At 35.4% G+C, this 13,735-nt stretch overlaps 1 protein-coding gene across 5 annotated transcripts in view; it reads left to right on the top strand.

The window, feature by feature from the left end:
• The window catches only part of epha3 (eph receptor A3), a 107,306-nt gene that overhangs the window by 75,978 nt on the left and 17,593 nt on the right, over positions 1-13,735 (top strand). For 3 of the 5 annotated variants that reach the window (XM_044130803.1, XM_044130805.1, XM_044130808.1), the window contains 6 exons: positions 1,198-1,303; positions 1,736-1,800; positions 2,906-3,031; positions 5,051-5,236; positions 9,775-9,836; positions 12,445-12,654. In XM_044130803.1, the coding sequence (XP_043986738.1) occupies positions 1,198-1,303; positions 1,736-1,800; positions 2,906-3,031; positions 5,051-5,236; positions 9,775-9,836; positions 12,445-12,654 (755 nt within the window). The remainder of the gene's footprint in view (positions 1-1,197; positions 1,304-1,735; positions 1,801-2,905; positions 3,032-5,050; positions 5,237-9,774; positions 9,837-12,444; positions 12,655-13,735) is intronic. The other 2 variants (XM_044130807.1, XM_044130804.1) reach the window with 1 other exon arrangement.

Raw genomic sequence — 13,735 nt, 5'->3', positions numbered from 1 at the left:
GAGGTGAAAGCAAATAGGTTAGTTGCTTTTTATTTATTTATTTTTGTACAAATAAAAGTCTGAAAAGTTTGGCAGACACATTTATATAATCTAATTTACTTTGATACACCTAAGTAAGATCCAGTGAAACCAATTGGACATTGGAGAACAAGCAACATCATGAAGACCAAACATGAAGTTTATTAAGTTGTGGAAAATTAGAACCAAGGCTAGGTTCTCAGACAATACCAATCCAATCCACAATGCAACTTAAAGTCTAGAAAATATTTACAAACCCAAGTAAAAAAGAAACCTAGTGGTCACATGCTCCATAAATCTGCCTTTTATGGAAGAAAGACAACAGAATAGCATTGTTGCAGGTGAGCCCTGGGAAGCTCTGCTTGCACTTTGACACAAGCCATGCAGGGGACAGAGCAAACATGTTGAAGGAATAGCTATAAACAGGTTGTGCATCTTGGTTTCAACCCAAAATACAATATGAGGTGAAAAACTAAAACTAGAGATTGTCTTGAACGCACAATCTCTACAGTCAACCATGGTGATGCAGCATCATGCTTTAGGCATCTGTAAGTCAGAGAAACTAAATTAAACAGACAGAACTAAATGTAGGGCAGTTTCAGAAAAACAAGACAAACTTGCTAGAAGCTGAAAAAGACTTAAAACTTTGGTGGAGGTTCACCTTCCAACAAGAAAATAATACTGAACGTACTTCTGGAACTGGAATGAGGTTTAGATAAAATCACACTGATGTGTTTGCCAGGTCATTGGATGTCAGTAGACATTACTGAAAATCTGTGGTAAGATTTCTACCCAAATTTAAAAAAAAAAGGCAGATTGAGTGGTTTTGCATAGAATGGGCAACAATTTCAGTTTCTATATGTGTGATGCTTGAACCACTGTATTCAAGAAAGTTACACCAAAAATAACTAATGGAAGCTAGATAAAATGAATAGCAAACCTTTAAATTTTTTATTTGTAAACAAATTAAATCCAAATATAATTTTCTTTCACTGCATAACTGTTAGCTGGTGTGGGTCTCTAACAAACAGGAAAATTCCAAATAAGAATACATCGATGTTTATAGTTGTGGTGCAACAAAATATGAAAAACTCTTCCACAATGCACTGTTTATGTTACTTCTTTTCAGATGATATATGTGTTTTGATATTCCTAAACACGTGCTTGACTCTCTTTCAGCAGCCTTTTCAATCTCCAGTGAGAACAGCCAGGTTGTCTTAATTGCCATTTCCTGTGCGGTGGCCATCATACTGCTCACCGTGCTGCTCTACATCCTGATTGGAAGGTCTGTCCCCAATCAGTCATCTGGATTTTAAATTGTAGCCTCCTTCAATCACATCAGTTTGTTTACTCTCTGCTTTCAGTTGGAAATTATTACTAATTGAATAACTGTTTTTAAAACAATTTATTTACCTTATGCATCACACACTACAGATTTATATTCAAAACATCTGCGCTTGAGCTATCCATATATTGGGTGTATTTGTGTGCGTGGTGGTTGCAAGCAGATGTGTGGCTCAAGTTGGCTGACAGGAGTCTTCAGACAGACCACACTGTAAATCCATGGCACATTACAAGACTTACTTATCCTCACTAGGCTTATAAGAGCTGATTTCTCACACACACAAAGCTCTCACCAGCCTCTAGGCTGAGCCATTGGGTGAAGTCTTCCTGGAAATTGTGGCTCTAGTTTGGATTTTTCTCTCTGAATTGGCAGGTTTTGTTGCCGCAGCAAATCCAAACATCCTGATGAGAAAAGACTTCACTTTGGCAATGGCCACTGTAAGTATGCTGTGCACTGTCTTTTTCGTGTCGGTTTCTGTCATTTCATGAACTTGAAAATGTAGCAGCAGGATTACATCTTGGACAATGCTGGCTTAAGGCCAGATGTTGCTAAGCTCAACTTTATTCCATGTGAACTATTTTAAAATTTTAACAAAAACTGGGCCATGTTGAAAAGGATGTGTTTATGTTATTATGAAAATATTATGAAAAGTATTTGTGTCCAAAAACAGCACAAGTTTAAGAATCTATTAGTTTTCTCTTTTTCCACAAGAATTAGCTTAGAGTTAAGGATTTTAGCTTTTAATAAAGTTATGTTAAATACCATTTGATAATAACTAAAATTAACTTTTTCTAATTTTTTTTTTTTTTTTTTTTTTTTTTTTTTTTTTTTTTTTTTTTACAGTTTGCTTCTTGTTCTTCTCAAAGCATTTTGAAGCAACAATGTTTATTTGACATTATTGTACCTTTAACCTTCGTCCAGGCATCAGCCCCTAACTTCCCAGGCACCAAACAGACTCTGCTACATTGTGAATAATTTGTGTGGGTCAGTTACTAAACATACATTTCATCGTGACAAGACTACTAAAACACAATACAAACACTGCCGGGTCACGGGGGCGGCTGGTGCCTATCTCCAGCAGTCAATGGGCATGTGGTGGGGATACATATATATATATATATATATTTATAGCTCTGGGAAACATTAAGGTACCATTAAGGTACCACTTAAAAATGGAACGTTTCTCTGATTTTACTTTTTATAGGTGTATGTTTGAGTAAAATGAACATTGTTCTTTCATTATTCTATAAACTACTGACATTATGTCTCTGAAAGTTCAAAAATGTTGTATTTATTTGCAGAAAAGGAGAAATTGTCAAAATAATGAAGTTCATATTTAGAAACAACAATACCAATGTGTTAACTTAGGAAGAGTTCAGAAGTTAATATTTGGTGGAATAACCAGTGGGGTTCAGTGAGGTGGTTTCTTTATTTTTTCCAGAGTTTACATATGGCGACCCTCTTCTAAAGTTTAAGACTTCTCATTAAGTTACCTTTTTATATTTAACTGATCCCTGATCCCTCCTTCTTATTTTTCTCCAGTGCGCCTGCCGGGAATCAGGACTTATGTGGATCCCCACACATATGAAGACCCGAGCCAGGCTGTTCATGAGTTTGCCAAGGAACTTGACGCCTCCTGCATTGCTATTGATAAAGTCGTGGGAGCAGGTAGGATGGAGGGAACACACTGTTGCAATAGTCGCACATGCAAGATGTGGGTTGTTTTGGACAGGTTTTTAGTAATACCAGACTATGTTGAAGAATGAATATAATCATCTCCTAGGTTATAATTAGACTTCCTTTGTACTCACCAATATTTTTAATTGTAGCAATGTGTAATTTATGAAATTTCCTCATGACCCTGATTTCAGAATGACCTAATGAACCAATTAAATTAAGATTAATAATGCAGAAAAAGTTCTCCTTATTACATCACCATTAATGCCATTTGTTTTCTTACTTCTTTATAATTAATCTACATGGCACAAGAGTACTTTATGAGGAATAAATTAAATTCTACATGTATCAACATTTTCAAAGCACTGTCTGGATGAGTTATATTTAATCTTTATACAACAATAAGAAACATATTACGTTTTGGTTTAACTTTCATCTATCTTTCTACTTGTTACTTATAGTACAGGAAAACAGAAAGTAATGTGAGGCAACCGTCAACTACTCATAAGCAAATACCATAAACCTTATTCTGGAAATAAAACAAAATTCCTCTCTTGTTATTTTTACCCCATCAGTTCCCATATGGTAAAGCTGATAACTTGAGCAGGAGTGAAGACTGGACAGTGATCAATTATGATTCATGTCGAGTTCAGTCAGAATTGATATATTCAGCCTCTAGCACACAAGTTCAGACTACTTTATAGAGTCCCATCAGACCTTCACACTGCAAACCTGATGGGATGACCTGGGAAAATAGTACCTGATGAGACGCTGGACCATAATCAGGAAAGCTGCTTTTATTTTAGAGGGGTGGTTAGAATTTTAATGCTTTTAAAGAATTAAATCAATAACCTACTTAATACTTTTCTCAATAAGTTAAACTTTACAGTCTCCAATAAATATGTGATGCAACTGTCAAATCTTCCCTTTTATGTTTTAAAAAAAAAGTAAGTGGAGCCTGATTTTGGTATTTATTTTTGGGAACTTAAAATGTGAACTGAACCCCTACATTTACCAAAAGCAAACATTGCTGTCTATTATCTGTATCCTGCCTACTTTCCAAATTTGAAACTTTAATGAGGACACAAAACCAAAACTCTTTAAACCTCCTATTTCTTCGACTCTGCCTCACTCTGATTGTTAAGTCGACTTTGATCTTGTTGGCAACTTGTGAACTTGTGTTATAAAGCAAGTACACAGTTTGCCAGTCCTCATAGATAAGTCAAACCTGAGCATCAAATCTAAACACCATGGTTCTCCTAAAACAGGAAAGGAGTGAGTGTTCCTAATTAAGCCTTATTAGAGCAGGATCCCCTTTCTGAGAGTGACCACATGAAGAAAGTGCCTCTGCCTGTTTTTTTTTTTTTTTTTGCGTTTTTTTTTTTTTTTTTTTTTTTTCTGTGCGTAGCGGAAGGCCAGGGGAATGAAGCAAACCAGGAAAGACCAGGAACACTTTTTGGTATTTAGACAGGTTGTAATTATTCTGGTTTAAGTCATTCCAGACTGTTGCTTCATGTCCACTGTTTGACCCACACTCTCTGATCCAGAGCTGCTTTTGGATATAAGTGTATTGGATTAAGAAAAAGATATGTACGTCTCAGCTCTGACATCACTTCACCAAAACTTATTTAGGGTGTGCATGCATTTAGGTTCAACACACATTCTGACCCAACACAAAGAGGTATGACCAGACTACAGTTGCTGTATAGTCTAGCCAGAAGTCTGTCACATGGGCCTGTGAAGTGGCTAGAATACCTCAAAAGCTTTCACTCCCTAACAAAAACATACACATTCTCCCCAGACTTTCTCAGTTTATCTTAGCATGGACAAAACACAGCCATCTCCTCAAGATCAAGTAAAGCTCCACGAGCTCTTGAATATTGATAACACAAAAATCATATTATTGAAAAGACAGACAGAAAGAAGTTAAATGTATATGACGATTGAAATCAAAAGTTATATGCATTCAAACAAGTGATTTGTGTTGTGTGTATGTCATCTTAACTGTAGGTGAGTTTGGAGAAGTGTGCAGTGGTCGCCTAAAGCTGCCCAGCAAGAAGGAAATCTGTGTGGCCATCAAGACTCTTAAAGGAGGTTACACAGACAAGCAGAGGCGGGACTTCCTTGCAGAAGCATCAATCATGGGACAGTTTGATCACCCCAATATCATCAGGCTGGAGGGTGTAGTGACACGCAGTAAGTGCATTCATAATCTATTTAAACATTTATAGACACAGAAAGATTTATTTTCTCTGTCAATGGAGCAAAATAATTTTGTTCAATGAGGAACTAAAGTGTCAGTCTTTAGTCATGCTGTTACACAAATTTAAAGCAAACTTTTGACATGTTTCAAAAAGGTGGGAAAAAAAACAAAGGCATGCTATCACTTGCTGGTTTGGAGCAAATAACCCAGGCTAGACACAGAATAATTTTCTTAGATGTTGACGTTACGCATGGCTGTAGTAAACAAGAAGTAACGGTTGCAAACTAGTGTGGATCTCATGTGTTAGAGAAACAGAGAAAGTTCTCACCTCTGAGCTTTAGGTTTGGACCCCACTCTGGAGGGGAAACTTTCCTACGTCACAACATATTCAGTAAATAGGCTTCCACCTCCCTCTTTTGTGCATTAGCTCTTTTTCAGAAAAGCCAAAGACCACCACAAGTGAACAAAAAAAACCTTTTTGAGAAACTGAGTAAATTATTTCAAATTATACTGTTTTCATAAATCTTTTCTAATGCAATACTCCATGATGCACATAAAAAAAGCATTGATGGAAACATGCAAAGTAATGTATAACCCTGATACATTTCACTTTAGCACATGCAACTGCTATGAATATTTATAATATATTATGTAATAAACAAAAATCACAGTAGAGGGAAAATAATACATATAAAAGTTGTAAACTGAGTCTGCAACTATTAGGTGACAGCTATTAGACAACTATTAGAAATCATTTTCATGTTCTACCGTTCTACTTTATTTTTTATCACTTTACAATCACTAACTGCAGTGTTTGTTACCAGAATTTTATATAATAGACCAAACAATGTTTTCCAAATTTCCAAAGTAAAAGCAAAAATATAAAAGGATAATTTTATTTTATTTAGTTTCTTTTCAAACAGGATAGTAGTATAAAATCACACACGTGAACAAGGAGTGCAAAAAACACATATTAAAAAAATGTTTTTCAGTGTGAATTGTTCCACAAATTACCGTAAAATAATATATGGCTGTGCATTTGCTTTTCATTCAAGTGGGGCACACAGCAAACACGTAGAAGAAGATCCATTGGTCCATTTACATTCAAAAGTTCTGGCCGCATGCAAAATGTTGCTTGGAAGAAAGTTTACTCTGTACATTTCCCTGAATAAATCATCCCCACCATGAATCATGGTGGTGGCAGCATCATGATATGGAGGAGCTGGTCAGAGCTGACAGAACATTGGAAAGAAATTATGTTTGTGGTGGCATTGTTACAAAATTTACAAATATTCCAGGTTACAAATATTTTTGTAAGGTATAGTATGTTGGATTAACCAGAATTCAGGTCAATTAAATATTTTGTTTATTATTTGAAGAAACATTTTGCAAACAGAAAACACATTGACCAGAAAATGACGTGGTTTCTATATTTTCCTTACGAGGATAGGATTATTGTTTTTTGGTCTGTTATTTTTTAGACCAATTGTGGATTTGCAATTGTCTATGACAAATGGTTCCACAAATCCCCGACACTTCTGTGTAAAAAGCAATGACTTTTACTGAGCTGCTGTGGTATAAATCTCTGCAGATCAATGTGCTCTGATCAAAGTCTGTGTCAGGCACAAGCATTAAATCCATAAATCCATATCTCTGACTTGCACCCCTCTGGGCCTCTTTATAAGACCATCATTAGCACACACAAGACCTCTTTAAAAGGAAACGACTGAAGAAAGAGGAAAATAATGAGTCTGAACTTTGCCGCTAAGAAAAAGACCTGGCCTCTTACTATCCCTGCGGCACTTGCCTAGTTAAGTAGTTCAACCGCTACAGTTTTTCTTAAAATACCTGAGGAAATTTCTCTGACTTTACTTTCTCAGATTTTTTTATCTAACGTTTATTTCTTTTTCTTACTTTCCCTGATTTTCCCTATCTAAACAAAACTTGGTTCCTTAGCTGATTCTTGAAATTGATTTCACATACTTGACTCTTATCACCGTCTGCATTTAATTTTTGCAAGAATAACACAGAAATAAAACTTCATGCAAAACTTTGAGCATGGTGTGAAACCTTCTTGATACCAGAGCTAACTGAACCACTCTGGAGTCTAGATTCAAACTCTGTAAGCAGAGTACTTACACATAGAGTGATATGTCAAGTGTTTAATTCTGTTAATTTTGGTTAAAACTCCCACATTAAAGAAAAATAACATCTTTAGAAAAATGTAATATCAGGCCAGTGAAAAGGGTTTTTAAATACAGAAATGCACTCTCTTCAATGTGGTTTGAGATAAAGATGAAAACCTTATGAGGCTACCGTGGTCGGCTTTTGCTCATCTGGATTTTGATAAACCGTCGGCTCATGAACTGCCCCCGAAATCTTGAATAGGCTTTGCTTTAGAATCATGGATGGGAAATTGCTTTTTTCCACTCAACTTTCCATAAACATTTTAAGATACCGCACACTGTGAACAACCAGATTCTCAAACCACAACTTTTTGTGGCTTATCCTGCTATTGGTGGGTATCACTGACTGTCTGCTGGAAAATGATCAAGTCAACTGTCTCCTCGAGGATTGTGTAGGCAATATCACAACATTTTTGTTGTGTAGTTTTCATATTTGGGAAAAAGAAATACTCATAACCACCACATTTTTTCAACTGAATTGTTGAAACAGATAGATTTTTCACTGATTTCTAATTAATTGACACACACCTTTATGTTTGATGATCTTTTTATATTAAATTGTAACCGAATGTATGATGAGAATGATGTCTCTCTTTCTGCTGTTAATGAACCAGCATTGAATTCTGTCACAACTAGTTTCAGTTATTACATTAAGACTGGAAGACACATCGGGTGCATGTGTGTGTGCATATGACATTTGTAGAGATGTTCTGAACACATGTGCATAAGTCAGAGCAGCACAAGCGCAGGGCCTACTTTTAGAGGGTCCATTTGATATGCTTCCCCACGCAGACACACACCTAAATGCCCAAACACACACAGCTGGAGGGTGATTTATTAAGCTGCTCCTGTTAATTCTTAATAATCCTGAGACTTTCACACCCCATTTACCTTGCTGCTGCTTTTGGCTGATCCATGGGCTGCATGTTTGCAGGATCAGACACACACACACGCGCTTACGCACACATGTTCACATGTGCTTTCTTCTCTTTCAAACCGCTATACACACATCTGCATTTGCCCACATACTCTCGCACTTTAGCTGACGGAACAAAGGGGCCTTGGGGCCTTTATCTTTACTGCCAAAGTTGAGAATAGAGAGAAAAAGGGAAGGGAAGAGGGCGGAGGACAAGTAGGAGGATAGTATGCGTGTGAGTGTGTGTTCCTGTCGGCCACTATAAAAGTCATTTGTTGGTAAAGGGAACAATCCATCACAGCCTTTTAGGAAGTGGGTGTGGGCGGAGGTTGTTTTACACCAGCTCTAGTTGAATGATGAGATGTTTTACTATAATTGTTATTGAAAGTTTTGAAATTTCTGGCAAAATCCATGCTTCTCAATTAAATAGTCACAGAAACAAAAATATACAAATGTAATGTCTAAATTAAAAGGGTTTAATAGGAAATAAATAAAACTACATTTTAGTAATTCCACAGTAATTTGTAGACATAGGTCAATTTTACTACAATAAATTTAATCTGGATAATATTTTTTCAATAGAATATTAATTTATTCAAAGTATGATGTTTTTGCTTTATTTGGATTAAATAATATTATTACTACATTATTACTGCATTTGTAGTATTAAAAAGAATTCTGACTTTAAAGTCAGAATTCTTTTTTTTTTTTTTGGTGGCCCTAATCCTCTTCCGTATACTACAGCTATTTTCTTTTATTCTTATTTTAGTTAAATTTTGTAACAAATGACACAAAAGACTCGACTTTTGTCCTTTAAAAAAAGATATTCTCAGTAATATAGAAAAGAGGGTTAGAGAAGAGATCGAGGGATAGGGTAAGAAAGGAAAGGTAGGTCAGAAATAAAAAGGGGGAAGGAGGGCACATAAATCAGAATCAAACTGGAGAAGAAGCACAAACCACAGTTAAGTCAAGAGTGACGTACAGAGAACGTATCTGGGACACAAAAAAGTCCTTACTCTGACTCTCTTCAGTCAACATCTGGGTAATCTGAAGATTTTTTTATGTTTTTACATTCCCTGCAATTTCCTAACATTCCCTGGCCAATGACTGATCAAATACAGATGGCACAAGGAAGCATGGTTTTACAATCAGATGACCCAAAGAAATAAACATGTTTCACTTTAACATCTGACCTATAGGAAACCTGTGACAAGATGTAACCGAGACTTGTATTAAAAAAAATATTGGGCATCTTCAGTCTAGTTCCCATAATGGGCTTTTAGTTTTACTTTACTTTAACTCACCACACTGTTGAATAAATTCAACTTTTCCCATTTCTGCTAATAAATCTTTGCCACAAATGTTATGGTAGTGTGACAATCTGTGTTTGTATAAATTATAACCATTAACAGAAGTTTTCAATTTCCAGGTAAGCCCGTTATGATTGTCACTGAGTACATGGAGAATGGATCCCTCGATAGCTTCCTAAGAGTAAGTAATTACACAAACACATGGTCCAATGGAGTACAGGACGACTTATTTTACATGTTAAAAGGACAAATCATAAAACTACTGAAAATTAAGAAACAATATCTTTGTTCAAAAGGTACAACAGTTTGTTGTCTGCATCTGCATTCTTTTAAAAATCCCAATCTAGTGTGCCAGATGACAAGCTAAGCCAGGCTCTGTCGGAGGTCTCTTCCTGTTGAAAGGAAATTGTTTCTTCCCACTGTTACCACATGCTTCCTTATTATGTGGTAGTGCTGTAAAGTCATTGACCTGATTCAATCAGCTGGGGATCTTTTTATCTAAACTTTATAAATTGAATTTGCCTTAGAATCAAATTAGAATGAATGTAACTTAATGTGAATTTGAGTGGCTAAATCAAGTTTTATATGTAGGTTAATTATTTAGCTTTTGTAAAGTGCCTGGAGATGACATTTTTCCTAAATTTGCACAATTAACTAAACTGAAATAATAATGCAACACGTCACATCCTGTCTGTATTTTATCTAACCGGACAAGTTAAGAGACAAAGCGATAGAGCAATGTTGGTAACCTAAGATGGCATTTTAAAAAATTGTTTTTGATATACAAGACCATTGTTTGAACTATGGTTTGTGTTTCTAACAACATTCTAAATAACTTCCAGTGCTATTCCAAAAATGAAACCATCATTCTTTTGAATGACGGCAACGCAGCAGCTGTAATTGAAGTTGATGGACGGAACAGTTGTTGAGAAAGAACAGACAGGCTGGCAAATTCTTTTATGTTTCCTTTTTTTTTCGTGGAAGAAAATAGTATATATCTACGTAATCGGTATGTTTAATTGAAACAATTGATTTTCCATTGAAAATAATTTTAGTTTTTTTTTTTTTCTATGGCACTTTCTGATCTGTTTTGTTTTTCTATGAAAGAAGAAAAAAAATCTATCCATGGCTAAACTCATGGAAGTGGAATGATTGCATACGCCATACAATCCAGCCATAGTTAACATTTTCATACAAAAACCTATTATTGGACGTTTGTGAAATCTTTCTAAAAATTAAAATAGAGTCATATGCCAGTGGAGAATACTTTGGTTGGATTTTGGTGTTCTTTTTTTCTTCAATGAATTTGTTGCTGGATCAGGAGTAGGGAGTATCCAGTTAGAAATTCAGTATTTATGTTTATTTTATTTATTTATTTATTTTAATTACCAAATCACAAAGAATACAAAATGTTTACCTACATAATAATTTAATGTACAAAATATGTTTAAACCTACTTATAAACTCAGAATCCCTTCAGTTTATTTCCGATCTCATGTTTTTTTGTAGTGTTTTTTTTTTTTTCAACTTTTAGCTCCACTCTGTCTGATGAGGTTCATACATTATATACCACAAGTTCTACTTTGTAGTGCAAACTACATAAGGAATTGTTTTTCCTTTCTGCTACAAAGCTGTTTTCCTTTCTGAAATTTGGAACGTCACATTCCAAATAGATATTGTGTATTTTGTCATACACAATTATAAGGTTCATGTCCATATTTCACAAACATTGACTATAAATTGTTAACACACGTTAAGAAAAGAAAAAAAATCCTTGGAAATATCTTTTTTTTTATCAGTCTCATAAAATATTAGTATTTGTTCAGTTGTATTCTCATTGCTTTTCCAGTTCAGCTGGAATTTTATTGTTGCATGGTTCAGTTGTTTGCTGAAGAATTGATCCACTCACTGAAATTAGTCAAAGTGCATCAGCCAAGTTACATTTCTGGCTTGAAAGCATGAGTGCCAATGCCTGTTTTACACATTTTTTCCATGTCTGTACTGTATCCAAACATACCCACGGCGGCTATAACTGTTATTTCCTCATGTTTTCCCGGAGGCCTGTTCTTCATCACCAAGAACGGGGGCGCACATACAAATACACGGACATTCATGTTCTCTGTGTTATGCATCGCAGCTTATGTCAGCATACTGCATTCACCGAAACTTTGAAGTGACTAAACCAGGTGGCCTGGCCTATAAAGGGTCCGGATGAAATAAGAGAAGAAGTGGGTCTGATTGGTTTTCAAAGAAAAACACGCTCATCAAACAAACTCATCTTACTCTTAGTTCTCCTTGTGGTGTTTGACAAGCAGAGGGTAAAGCAGAGCAAGAAGAAACCCGCAGATGACCACTGATACAAAACAGAGACATACAAGAAATGTTGGACACTTTTGGTCCTCTAGTAAATTCTTTGGTCATTTCTTTGTACTAGCTACAGGATACCAAGAATGGAGGACCATTGGTTCATTATCTGTAATCCGAATAATGGCTGTGGTTGTATTGTGCCAAACAAGTTTAGGGGGTATGAATACTTATCAAGTTCTTAGATTTTCTTTTGCGTAACTTTCATCCGGTAATTTTTATAGCCCTGGAATTCAGTTAAGCTTAAGATTGAGTACAGGAATATCAGTGGTGCCTTTTAAAGGTTAATGAAAATTTTTCAAATGCTAATGAGAAAAGGTCAGACTCTACATGTCTTATTTATATTCAAAAAGTATAGCATTTGCAGTTTTGTACGTTTATTTCCCATAACTCTTTTTCCCTTGCCTGTTTTTCCTTTCTTTTAGAAACATGATGCCCAGTTTACAGGAATCCAGCTGGTCGGCATGCTGCGTGGTATCGCCTCGGGCATGAAATATTTGTCAGACATGGGCTATGTTCACAGAGACCTGGCAGCCCGAAACATTCTGGTCAACAGCAATCTGGTGTGCAAAGTGTCAGACTTTGGCTTGTCCAGAGTACTGGAGGACGACCCGGAGGCTGCGTACACCACCAGGGTAAGCTGGGCCACAAAGGCAAATCCAGAACACAATGAACTATATAAATTATTGCACTGAGAAAGGTCCTGTGGCTCATTATTCTTCTTTGTTATATGCCTATTAAAATAAAAACAACTTTGCCAAGATCATTGCAAGATACACTGCTTAAGTTTTTATTTTTCCATGTCATAATATGGTCAGATATCATGGAGTGTTTTAATTTGTCACAAAACTGCACACTAAGTTTTAACATAATTTTCTTCTCTTAAAGCAGATTTATTTCTTTCGAAGTATATTGTTTAGAAAGTGTGAAACATTATGTGAAGATATATTTTTTTCTATGTTCAGTTTTCTTCAAAGTACAATGAGTTTTAAGATTATTCTGGAAATGTGTACGTAGATTGAATATAAAACCCAAAATTTATTTTTCCAGTTGACAGATTAATTTTTTTTATATAATTACAAACATTATGTAGGTTAATCCAGAAAAGCAACATAAAAGAGGATTTTTGATTAAAATAATGTCTTAATCTCATTAGCATTTTTGTGTTTTTTGTGCTTGATTTACTTCTGCAGTAGATGCTCTTGTCAAAAACTGAAACGTAGCAGGAGCCGTGTCATGTTCCAGACATTCATCTGTCTTTTTTTCTCCTGTGTATGTGCATAAGTGGTCAGCATAGCGTCTTCTGGTCTAAACAATGCATGCAACCCTTTAAAACAGGGTTTAATTTGCTGGTTGAGAATTGCTTTTCAAATAAACAGTCTGTGTGGCATTTGCCTTTCTCACTGAAAATGAATAAAAGGGAATAATAACACAGATTCACAACTCCAACATCCATGAGACTCAAAGGCTTGTTAGAAGTGTTTTATTATTTCTTGTCTCTGCTTGAATAAACTTTTGATTTTCGTATATGCATCTTTAGACTTTTTTTTTTTTTTTTTACCACCGCTTGAGAGTTTAATAGAGCATAAGTATAGGAAAATGTCATATTTCTGAGATTTATAAGTTTATTCGTGCAACCATTTGTCTGTGTTTTCACTGTCATGCATTTTCCAGTGTTTCCTTCAGCAGTAGACAGGATAACATTTTAGATCTTTT

Source organism: Gambusia affinis, linkage group LG11, assembly GCF_019740435.1.
Source record: "Gambusia affinis linkage group LG11, SWU_Gaff_1.0, whole genome shotgun sequence".
Lineage (NCBI taxonomy): Eukaryota > Metazoa > Chordata > Actinopteri > Cyprinodontiformes > Poeciliidae > Gambusia > Gambusia affinis.
Note: the sequence above shows the minus strand (reverse complement) of the source record. Positions and strands in the feature narration are given on the sequence as shown.